The sequence below is a fragment of the Apostichopus japonicus genome, chromosome 16 (genome assembly GCF_037975245.1).
Source record: "Apostichopus japonicus isolate 1M-3 chromosome 16, ASM3797524v1, whole genome shotgun sequence".
Lineage (NCBI taxonomy): Eukaryota > Metazoa > Echinodermata > Holothuroidea > Aspidochirotida > Stichopodidae > Apostichopus > Apostichopus japonicus.
The window spans coordinates 41,655,183-41,668,320 of record NC_092576.1 but is presented as its reverse complement, the minus strand read 5'-3'; the positions used below and the strand labels follow the sequence as shown (position 1 = coordinate 41,668,320).

The window sequence follows — 13,138 nt, the reverse complement described above, 5'->3', positions numbered from 1 at the left end:
GAATTTTTGTGGCCTGAAATATATATATACTGCTGTTATATATATATATATATATATATATATATATATATATATATATATATATATATATATATATATATATATATATATATATATATATATATATATATATATATATATATATATATACAAGGGTTCTAAGTACTATTTTGAGTACCGCTGCCAAGCAGAGTTCCTTTGTTGCGGGTATGAGTACCAGTACAATGGTTAAAGCATGAGTACCAGTACACCATTTTGCCCTCTATGTCTTGAAAGAACGCTTGCGGACCCGATGTACGAAAGGTTAAATAAACCAGTGTAAGTCTTAACTCATTGATTACATAACATACTTTTCAAAGGTTCCTATGGACTGTTGTACTTTGTGTGTCAAACTTTCTTTCGATTACAGTCAATTTATATTCTGTTTTACTTTCATACCCACTTCAGTGCATCACGTTTTCATTCTAATAACCAAGTTCAATCATTTGTGAAGATCTCTCGTTGTCTATCATTCCACCTTTTTTTTAAATAAATAATCCAGTGTCTCTTTGTTTAATTCTTGAAAAGTCATTCAACTCAATCTTGATTTGTCCTTCTAGCTCAAGGACAATTGTTCAGTGTTAGAGATAGACTATTCAATTATTATTATTATGTATTTGAAGTCAAGTACCGTGATAGAAATAAGGATCATTTCAAATGTGGAGACTTTCGTTTTGCATCGTTGTCTAGGTATATTATTTTATTATACCTACAAATATTTCTGCAAAATCATACAGAAAATGAGGCTAAGTGCAAATTTATAACTACAAAAAAATATGGATAACCAAGAAACAGAACTTGAAAGTATCAGATAGAAAAGACTGTGTCAAATTCGTATGTTTACTTTATATACAATCTCCTAAAAAGGAGTAATAATCCTGGTTAGAATAAATTTCAATCGGAAAAATACAAACGCGGTTGGTAAATTCCATTTGATTTTAGCAATGTATGTAGTTTTATATATTTAACTACACATATATTAATTGATGAAAGCTCTACATATTTAAGACAAAACACACTAATATGTAAATTTATATAAAAATTGCAGTTTAACCAGGTTTGCTAAATGTAATAGAATTGTCCGAGACAACTATAGCATATATACAATCGATTTCACAAAAACAACCAAACAATTAAGCATGCAATGAAAATCAAGTAGATGTCATTCCTTTGACAGCCAAATAAAGGTACCGAATTGTTCCACCATTTCACATTTGAAGAGACGTATTGCCATAATAGTCAGTATTCTGCCAGCTATCATTATTTTTCACCTCACCATTCAGTGCTCATCAAGGTTTAATATTCAAACTTTTCTTTTTAGTTTTTATTGGTGCGTTGTTTATTGGATTTGTATACAGGTTATAGTATTATAAGTCTGTAACCTATATTCTCTCTCACTAGTTCTGAAATAAAAATAACACGAAGGTAACATCAAAACTTAGAACAGGAAATATACAGCAAAGTTAACAACAACAATTAGAATAGAAAAATAACACAAAGGTAGCATCTGCATTTCGAATGAAACATAACCTCTAAGCTACTCTGAAGGGTCGTTTTGGTGAGTGTACCTGAGTAGTCTGGATAAGCTTCTGTCTATTGAAGAATATGCTCTTGTTCTTTCTTGAATTCACAAGAACGGTATGTTGAGACGACCCTCGTATCGATTCATCATATGCCATTTCAACGTTACATTTAATATTACTGTTACCCACAGAATTATATCCATTGGTGTTTGATAAGATGGAATGTTAACACATATAAAATAAGTCTCTATCAATCTGTGAAACAACTTTTGTGTCCCTTTGGTATGACCAAAGTTAGTTCCATCACTGTACGTTCAAGTCGAAGGTGACATTGGCGTGTGGACTCCACAAAACTAAGGTTGAAATGTTAAACCGCATTAGATTGTGATAAGATGGATTGTTTACACATGTAAAATAAGTCTCTACCAATCTGTGAAACAACTTTGTGTCACTTTGGTAAGACCAAAGTTGGTTCCATCACTGTACGTTCATTTCGAAGGTGACATTGGCGAGTGGACTCCACAAAACGTAAGTTGAAATGTTAAACCGTTTTAGATTGTGACATGATATTCTTTCCTTTATGACGGCAAGCTCACCATGTCCAGCGGATAATCCAACAACTTGAAGTTGAATTAATCTAATGACTTAGTTGTTAATATCTTGGAAGACATCAACCTGGAAAGAAAACGAGAGAAAGCAGTTAATTTGCCGTAATAAACAATCACTTAAGTTACGACGTTACGTGATGGACAACGGAGACTATGGCAAGTAGGTAGAAATGTAAGGATGGAGGCAGAGGGGATGATGGGAAGGGTCATGTTACCCCATTGAACAAAGTGAACGGCTGTTTAAAGGTGTATCAAATATCGATTTATTACAAATATGTCGTATCTACAGTAGGATTGGCTCAGTATATGTTCAAAGTTAAACAGCGGAAATCGTATTGAAGTAACATCTATAACTAACAATTCATAAGCCGAGGATAAGAATCACAATCTCTTGAGAGAAAATGCATCCTTCTTTTAACAACTAAGTATACATTATTCAGGAATTAATAACATATAAGGTTCTCCTCCTCGTCGTTGACTGCAGGAATGGAGACATGGACAAATGTTACTTCTGGGCGGTATTATTGAACCAGAATTGAATTCACGCAGATTTATACCGTATTAAACTTAATTGTTTACCACTTTTTTGTAATCATCCTCGGCCAGATAAAAAAGCCCTGTCTTGTGCTGTGAAATAACAAATAAATTACCTAAATGTGTGTACAAACAGGAGATTTAATATATTGCAAATAATAAACAACAGTTTTGTTATAGCTCTACGGCGTTTTCGCTTAATATGAAGTTCTGGTTATAGTAGTAAAAGAACATATATAAAACATAGGCAACTCATGGAATCAACTTAAAACGTCAAAGGAAGCAAAACAGTTAGTTGTGATAGCTTCCTGCAAACTTATGTCGTCCAATGACTTACTGTTTATCCAAAGAACAATATATTAGTCAGAGTTTATATGATTAAAAAATCAAATTAGCACAAAAGGTCAGAAGGGATGTGTTTCTTAAAAATGGAAGTGAAATAAAGAAACAAGGTGTGAGGAATTTGTGTATACTCAAGAGAAAAAGATAAACCACTATAAAAAACAGAAGAATTGCCAATTTGACAGTTTCTTGGTAAAAATAGCTAAACTATTACTCAGGAACATCAACGCAACTACTGCGTCTGTATTTTGTCTGTAATTTAGGGAAGGTATTCCCCATATTAATCATACTAAAGAAATGTTGCTTTCATACCTGCCAATTTCCAGAATGTAGATCAAGAATGAACCATTGTTCTGAAGGGTACCAAAGAACTGAATCATGAGACAAAATTTGAAAGCAAAATTATATTTAACAATTCATTCTCATTGTGTTATTGTACATTCCAATGATAGGCACTAACGTCAGCAAATGTATGCTCAAAATAATCAAAGTTTGGAAATCTGTTCAATCACAGAAACATAGATTACACATCACTAAGTTCCAAGTCATGGCTGTTCATTTTTTTACAATGCCTTTTGATTATTTTTTGTCGTATTATAATATTGTCGTATTATTAAAATAAAATAAATTGTTTCGTTCACTTGACGTGCTGACTAAATTTGTGAAAATATAGCATATTAAACATAACTTATGGAATCACATAAAGAATATTATAGCTGCATCTATACAAACTCTGAGAAACATGGAGATGTCCCACACGACAAAGAGCAGTGAAATATGAAATAACATAAAAACATTTCCCAGATAATCTTTACCTTGCATTCTGTTAGCACGTAGTGGTTCCAGTAAGCGATCATCTTTGAAACTATAAGGTAGCAACGCGTATGAAATTCTGAAAATAAAAGTATACTTGAAAAATGTTTCATCTGTTACCGTTTTACATTTGGAAAACATTTGCCTAATTTAGGTTTTTGTACTGTGATTTGTAAATATATCACTCTGTTTATTGGGTTAACGGTTAAATTGGATTATAGCTATTAGCAGCAGTGTGTGGTGCAGTGTAATAACTGATCAAGCTTGGCCAAGCCCGACTCAAGCACCCTTTCCGCCGGAGACCTATAGGGTTAGTGGTCCACCCGTCCCACACCAACACACCACCCCTGCAATGTTGTTTTTTCGGACGAATTCTATTTCTTCTATCTTTAGCTATAATCACCCGTTAACCAAAATCCATCTGATTTATATTAAATATTTAAAAAGTTCACTTGGAACAAGGAGCATTCGTTAGAATGTGAGAGATATCGCAAATGCGACTCTTATTTTCTAATACAAGCAATGTTGGTATGTACATCAAGAACGAAACTAAAAACAACACGACAGTTGTAATGACAACGATAGTACAGAGATGACGAGAATGAGAACCAGATCGGCGTCAGCAGCAACGATATACGACAAGGGCCAAAAAGATTAACTGAGGCATCAGCAATGATAACGACAAGAACAGCTATAGCCCACAGCGACGATAGTAACTAGGTCAGCGATTACGGTGATGATTACATAGACGACAGCGGCAAAGACATCGCCGACAACTGCAGTAATAATCATTAAGGCAATGATCGCTTACCTCGACGATAACGATTACGAAAATGACACCAACGACGATTATAACGGAAAGTTGAACGACGACGCCAAGGAGACAGTTAGTATCGAATGGGAAAGGCAAAGTATAAGGCTACGAATATTATCAAATAGATTAATGAAGTAGAACTTTACCGGATTTCACTCAGATGTTCACACTCTGAGATGTGATTGAAGATATCAACCATTTCGTCCTGGCTAAACCTCTTGCCCGTCTGTTCTATCCACAATGACTTGATACCATTCAGTAGTGGCAAACGAACTTTGGAATCCAAGATGATTTCTTTCTTTGTGGGATCCACTTGCTGGAAGCATTCTATTAGTTGCAATTTAGATATCAGAATCTGTAGGTAAATATATATTTAAAAATGAAATCTTTCATAACTGTAAATTGTTGTCTATCATATCAAGTGACGATATGTGAAAAGTTGCTTTCTTTATCTGTTCTGCTATTATATTCCATTCACTTGATTTCAAACAACAATGTTCAAAGAATTTACAGTGATATGCTCAGGCAGGAGCCTTAAAACATGATCAATGGTTTCGTGGATTACAAAGTTTCTAAAGCTTGTGGGATGCGAATGTTGTTTTGAATTAATATACCAGTACTATTACTAAGACTGATCCTTTTTTGATAGGGGCATAGCCTATATTCTTCTATTTAAACAACACTCCATGTTGGCACAAACAATTGAGGACATTGTTGGAATGGTGCTTGTAAGATGAATGGGCCAAATAGATTGGAGGAAGTGGGATGAATAAGTCATACCTATTATTTGAGATATCAAACTGTTTCATTCTAAATGAAATGTGTCAAACTTATCTTTAATCTACCATGATAAACAATGTAATTAACATTTGATCAGCTTATCAGAGATCAACTCCATCTACATATATTGTAATACGTTACCTTCTTACTGACAGCGATTTCCGCCAATTGTATCACAGACCTCTGTACTATTCTTGAATCCTGAGTCCTAATCTGTAATGTCTCAGAACAAACGTGACGTACGTTGTCGATAATCGCATCTATGTTTCCACCCTGCTCAAGGATACACAAAATAGAAAACTTGAAATTGCCTTCAGCTATCTGTAGATAATTCAGGATGCGCTTTGCTGCTTCTGCTTTTATTCCGCATGCAAATCTATAAACGTACTGAAGATGAGAAGGGTCTAAGTCCTCCAAGATCTCATCCATGTTTCCCTGTGCTGGACTGTTGCTAATCTTTTCCAACTCATCAGCAACATGGTGTGATGCGTACCACTCACAGAACAGGCTGTGGTAAAAACGAACTTTTGAAACATTCTTCACATGATCTGAAGCCTGGATTGAAGGCTTCTCGGATACCTCTGTGCTTTCTTCTTCCCGCAGTATCCCAATTTTCAAGTACTTCTCAACATTTCTTTCTCCGAGCTTTTGAATTAATTCGTGTTTGTCTATATCAGGGTTATATGAGTGACCGTTGAGATAACTGAAACATAACTCATCCAGTTTTTGATGAGCGTTTTCATTCAGGTCAAAACAATCGACGTTTTCATCTTTGAATTTTAGTTTCAAATGACTATGCAGACACGTGATCATGTAGCGGAAGAAACTCGTCACGGAAGTACAGTTTCTTAGGGCATCACTGTCTAAACTAAGATGTGCATACATCACGAAGAAAAGAGGAACCACGCAGAGATCATTTAAGATAGGATTCTCTTGTAGCCATTCCTGGATGGTGCTCTCTGCAGATTTATATCCGTTGATCGTCACAGCTTTTTGCAAGTATTCTTCCTGGGCTTTGCTGTTGAACCCGGTAAGCCTGATACGATTAGTTTGAGGTGCGTAGTCCTCTGGAAGATGTGATGATCTTGTGGTTAATACAACTCGGTGTTCAGGGAACATAGTTCGCTTGATGATATTGAAGACATCAGAGTTCGAGGGAACTTCTCTATCGGGATACTCATCAAAACCATCTAAGATTATTAACACAGATGAACTGTTAGTTATGAACCTTTGGATATCAACAGTAGAAAACGTAGAATCTATTGGTAAAATAAATTTCTTAATTGCTTCGTAGATCGAAGAAACTCCTTTCAGCTGCCTAAGTCTGATAAGGAAAAAGAATTCCACGTCACACATAGAAGACCCTTCAATGTTATTACACCATTCATATGCAAGTTGTAGCGAGAGTGTAGATTTACCGTACCCTGGTCCACCCTCGATCATCCAACGAGTACCGGTCATACTGGGATGAGAAAACATATTTTTGTATGAGTCCAAAGGGTTCCAAGTTTCAGTAGTAGGTTTGCTTTTTGCTAAGTAGTCAATGCCACCCTCGACATATAGTTCATGTACCGTGCAGTTGCTCGAAAAAAACGGAATTGGTTTAACTGCGCTGTAAAAGTTCTCGTAAGTTGATTTAAGCTGGGAAATAAACTTGTCCAGTTCTAAAGGAAATAAGAAAGAAAACACATGTCAGACATCTCTTGAGGAAATGCCTAAGTTAAAAAATATGATTGACATGCATTTCTTTAGGCATTTTATTTTAGGCATGTTGCCCAGAGAATTGTATAAAAAGTGCTTTACTAATTAAGATCTCCATGTTTCTGTTCTACATTTTATAGTTTTCATGTCAGGCATGGTATTCCAAAATACAATACTCTAGCTTTCTTTTGAGGAAATAATAAAGAACTGGTTGTAAAGTTATAACAACGGCTACACGACACATTGTTTTTACTTTCAGAAAGTGTCCATATAACATAATAGACCTAATACAGAAAAGACACACTTCTCTTAAAATCACTCTAGTGACTGTTTGTGCATATCAAATGAGACTGCATGCGCTTTGAACACCGCCCCCCCCCCCCCGTCCATGAAAATCCCAGTACAAATAGCGTAACCTACTTGGAATGTTACAGACAGGATTAACAGATGCTTATTATTGGGATCTAATGTAAGCTATGTTTTGCTTCGCTCTATCAGATCAATCAAAAGTGAAAAAGACAGCACACATTTAAAACATATTTGGGTAAAGTGAGCAATCTTCTCTGGTAACTATTTCAAATATATCACAATTGATAGTGATAATGCGTTAAGACAACCTCCTTTTTCAGCGTATTTGAGCGTAAGTAGCAAATACTTTAATTTATATGTTATAAACCATCTTTTGATGCCATCGTATGAACTCCAAGCGACAATGCATTCAAGCACAAACACGTTTATTTCTTGAAATAAATTGCAGGTTAATGTGATGCGTGTAAATATAGTATGATGCAAATTCCGAAAAGTGCCTTTCCACTATGACCGTTACAGCAACTTTACAGAATAACAACCGTATTTTGGAGCCCATCATAAATCGGCTCATTATCTCGTTATGTCTATACCATTGTCAGGCACTCGAAAAGTCATACAATATTGTAGCACTGTGCTATAGGGTCTTATGTAAATACTACCTTTGTCCTGTAGCATGGGGATGTTCTGTTGACATAGAAGAGAAAGGAAAACAAACATGAAACTATTATTCAGACTGATTGATATAAAAAAGGTGAGTCTACCAAAGTTCGCATTATATTATATGCTGGAAATTGTATTATCTCAAAAATGTACTTAAATTATGATATAATTTTTTGTGCTTTTAATGGCCCTTAAACTACAAAATAAAAAATAATATAATATCACCTCTCCATTGACTGATTTTGATGAAAGATCCTTCCTGATCCTGTTCCTCCTTAGGTACGCTTCGAAGAAAAAAAAATTAATTGATGAATCGATGTCATATTATATACGCTTGTAAAGAATACGACTGAAATCAAATCAATATGTTTAATCTATGTTCTTTCTAACTGTATATAAAATTTGCTTGTGTTATTTTTTTAATACCTTTCCAAAAGCAAACAGCCGCAATAGCGATGATGATGATGATGATCAAAACGATTATAACGATAATGACTATAGTGGTGGCTATTGATGGTTGATTACTGGTTTCCTCTGTGGCGGCTTTCTCGGTGGTGGACTGGTTATCTGAAGGTAAGTAAAAAAGAATGTATGAACGCGTTACAAATATTCATATACACATCAAAGAAAGAGTTGACAATTTCCAATAAGAATACTTTGTATTTAAAAGAAATTTAAAAAAAATATTAAAAAATGTTTTTATCATTACTAGATAAAGCCAAATATATTTTCAGGACAATTTTTTTCAAGCAAAACACCATCTTATTAATACCAATATATGCTTAGCCAACGCGGTTATATCAATTTATGGAAAATTCAGTCACGTTCTGGAATATTTATGACATCATTTATATCAAGAAAAGGCACAAATTGTTACTTACTTCCTTTCAACAATAAATCAAGCTTGGAGCTGAGACTAAAAAGATTAGCGTTCGGTCCTATAGCTTTGCATTCCAGAGTTATCCTTTTAACAACTGGATCTTTCACACTGTACTCTGTAGTAAGGGTGACATCTGACGTTTCACCATTGGACTTTGTGTTCAACTGTTGATTATGGAATGATATCAGCTTTTGTGATTCTTCGAAGTATGCCTTCCATTCTAGATTGACTTCCGGGCTTATGCCTTTCACTGTACAGGACAATGTCCCCTCATAGTTCACGTCAAGCACACAATATCCTTTGTGAGTACATCTGTCTATTATTGGGTATTCAGGGACTGGAGTAACTGCATTATGAAACAAAACACAAAATAATGTTTAAGAAATGTGAATGTTGCGACGTATGCTTTAGTTTATCATTTACATTTCAGTCTAGTACACTCTTCTGGTTACAACGGAATACCCTAATATATTATATATAATATTTACATATGTTTATTGTTTTATATGGCATCTGATATATCTGAATAACTGAGACATATTAATTTTATTTGGAAAAACAAGCCCCGTCCATCTAAGTAGGAAGTTGATTTGCGGAATTTATGGGTGGGGGTTTTGCGAAAATATGCAATGAATGTATTTGCTAGTCCTTTAAGGAAATGAAATATGGCGCAAAATGGAATTTATCTAATGACATCAGCCTTCCTATCAATCATCAAAGGAAACTTTGCATGAATAGCAGCGGAAAAGACACATAATATAAACTTCAATCCGAAACAACTGACTAATGACGTAAAAATACTATATCTGCACTATTGTAAAGATATGCATACGTAATTGGTGCAAATTCCAAAACCGAGTTCTATTTTCAAAATTAAAATAAGAAGCATACCAAATACAATGAGATTGACCAAGTTGATTCTCTCCGTCTGATCGTCACTGTAGGTGCAGCGATATACACCTCCATGACGTAACTGCACGTCACGTATGGATAACTTCCCCCCATTTAGCTCAAACTCATTAGATAAAATCGATGTTGTACCGGCAGAATTGATGTCGAAAGCTAGGGATGTACTGGAAGCGTTGCCATTTGGTTCGATCTTCTCCCATACTAGTAGCTTATATTCACCGTCGGGACATGGAAGTTCTATCCTAGTGTGTCGTTCCACAGGTAAATCAACCGTCGTTGACACAGGGCTGTCGTCGTCTTTGTTATGAACCAACACCAGAGATTCGGTTTGATCCAACAAGTTATATTGATCATTAGCTTTACATACAAGCAGTGCTAGATATGATGAGTGTATAAACGGATCGTCCACAGATAGGGAGCTTATCCATGCGTTGGCTAGACTTGAATAAGTCGTTTCGTTGGTTACCGATTTATCACCTCCTACAGTTCTAACTACCCAGGTTAACGCCACGCTAGGTCTAGCATGCTGTATTCGACATATTATTGACCTTTGCTGGAGCCATTCCACATAGCAGACATCACCGATAACGGTACAATCATCAACAATAGGGTACGTTGGATTCGGAAGAACTGGATGAAGAAGATAATGAAACAAATATGTAGAGGACAATTGTGGTTTTGTCAAATGTCGCAACTGGGTATAGAATGGTGTTGTCTGGTATTTGTTCAGTAAGAATTAAGGTAAACATCGGTTTAAATGGAAGAATACAACAAAGTAATATGAACGAATGTGTATTAGTTACAATAGAGTAAAGCTAAGAACGTTCGTTAAGGTATGTTAAGCTGGAGTTTCTTCTAAATCATTCAATTGATAAACGGAAATTAATATATACTGCATATAAAATAAATATACCATTCTTTCTTCAAAATATTGCGCCCAGCAATGGGCCATGTTCTAGGGAAACAATGCTATATCGACACGGTCTGTATATATTTAAGATGTTACGTTTCATTTACGTGTTGAGTTGAATATGTTGTTGTTTAAAATTAATTTTCTGAAGCGACTATCCTTCAAACTGATCTAAAGACTTACTGGTAGTACTTACTGATAGTTTTAATGTTGATGTCATATCGGTTAGGTAGTTTATCAACCGTTTCAAACTCAATCACAATGAATGTAGTTTCATGTTCCACCGATACGTTATTTACTATCAATGATCCATCTGATCGAATGTCAAATTCTCCTGAAAGATACCCATCTCCCTCTCTCTGTCCATCTTCATAGGTCACTGTTGGTTGATCTAACTCTACGTCTGCCTTATAGTACCAAAAGATGCTAGAAAAAGTGTCCTCAAAATGGCAAACGATCGTTGCAGATTTCCCAATCTCAAGGTATTGTGGACTCTTACACCCACGTTCTGTAGCTGCTGTAATTAAATAAATTATGCATAACTAAGGTGTATGGATCGCCAACACCAAATGCCTATACAACGCAGTTGGTACTTCACATAAGTTGTATAGACCCGATGCTACTGGTTCAAATCCAGTTCTAATAAAATAAAATATTTTATAAGGGCTTTACTAGCAAACTTAAAACAAACATCTAAGGATAAATAACATAGGATCCATCAAGCTTTCATATAATAATGTTACTCATGACTTATTTGTAAGTAAATCCTTATCAAAATATTTCTATTTGCAAGCCACTTCAAAGTATTACAATTTCATCGGTTATGCTTTCAGTTTACAATTGTTCCCCTTTAATAACGCGTTTCTGTGCATTTTATTTCTTTCACAGAAATGTTTGTCACTTGTTTCCTGTTTCATATGTATAAAGTTATTCAATTTTACATTTATCATTATCCGTCCCTAAATTGTTTTCAACTATTTGGAAATCAAAGGGTGGAGTGTCTTTAACGGTTCAGTGCACCTTTTGTCTAAAATCAAATATCAAACTTTTCAATCAATCTCTCTTTAAATATTCCAGATTTCTCAACAATAAGGATTGTTATGATTTGAAATTGACTGTCACCGTAGTCGAGAGACGTTACTCGAAACTTATCTAAGACAGATGTGTAAATTAACATAAAGGTCATATGAGTAGAAGTCTACAGTCATGGAAGTTAACATGCCAGGGCATTGTACATTCCGCTTTAAAGAAAAATAAGCTTCCTTAAAAGAGGCTCCTTAAGTTACTTACCACAGGTGGACGTTGATAGAAGCAGAATTATTGTTACTAATACTGCTAACGGCGCCATATTTGTGATGAAAATATGTTATTATAGTTAATAATACGTCAGTCGATGAAAAAGAAAATGGACTCCGTTGTCTCTCCTATTATCAGGCATGGCATGTAATATGATATTGTAGTTATGCCAGTATTCACATATAGCTACAACCAAGGGCGTATGTAATAACCCCTATAACTGTATGGCAGTTTTGATATTGTACTTTGGAATTCAATATTTACTAACCTATATATCAGTAGACACTCATACGCTGTTGTTTCACTTTACAGCGTCGATATCACGATCCCAAAGTGCAACGGTTACTCCATTCAAATAAAGCAATGCAGAATCCGTTGTAGACTTCAATACTGAAGTAACAATCATGAAAGGTTTGGCGTGTATATAGTCAGTAAATACCACCGTCTTGCGTGATAAGTCCGATTAGACTAAAATGTGATGTACTTCGTGTTATACTAGTTTATGATATAACTAAACTAATCCCTGATGGAAATGGATAACTGTGGGGGAAGATTGATCAATGAAAATATAAAAGGCGGGAATAGGGAAGGGAGAGAGAGAAGGGGGGGGGGGGAGTTGGTGGATTTGGAAGAACTTGTAGTAGATTCCGTCTGACTGTATTAATGTGGGGGTATAATAACAAATATGCAATCCATAACACAATCAGTACAAAGGGTATGGGGTTGATGGACTGTCTACACTGTGGATTTACATTGTAACTCCTACCGTAGGTCTTCTTTTTTTTTTAAGATCGTGCGAATACGAATTAAGACCCAATGCATATGAGGAAATTTTCGGTTTATGAAGAATACGTTCCAAAGGTATGCAAATTGTAATCTAGTACTATCGCAACCATCATTGTTTTGCATAACCACCAGTTTGTACTAACGATAGTTATTTGATCCTGAGTTGGGTGATTGACGGCGGGTGTTAACGTGACATGAGAATATAAGATTACGTTTTACAAATTAGGACTTTCA

The 13,138-nt window shown here is 35.1% G+C and overlaps 1 protein-coding gene across 2 annotated transcripts; it reads right to left on the bottom strand.

Moving 5' to 3' along the window:
• Nucleotides 1-247: 247 nt before the first annotated feature.
• On the bottom strand, nt 248-12,360 carry LOC139983086 (uncharacterized). 2 transcript variants are annotated; one of them, XM_071996428.1, is made up of 13 exons: nt 12,113-12,360; nt 11,019-11,339; nt 9,895-10,542; nt 9,005-9,349; nt 8,550-8,690; nt 8,349-8,407; nt 8,123-8,147; nt 5,595-7,117; nt 4,820-5,028; nt 3,862-3,938; nt 3,359-3,417; nt 2,750-2,797; nt 248-2,237 (listed from the first exon to the last, which is right to left on the bottom strand). In XM_071996428.1, the coding sequence occupies exons 1-13, from the start codon at nt 12,168-12,170 to the stop codon at nt 2,208-2,210; spliced, it is 3,543 nt and encodes a 1,180-aa protein (XP_071852529.1). In that variant the 5' UTR covers nt 12,171-12,360; the 3' UTR covers nt 248-2,207. The 2 variants fall into 2 exon arrangements, with proteins under 2 accessions (XP_071852529.1, XP_071852530.1); XM_071996429.1 differs by having other exon boundaries at nt 11,019-11,336.
• Nucleotides 12,361-13,138: the final 778 nt, after the last annotated feature.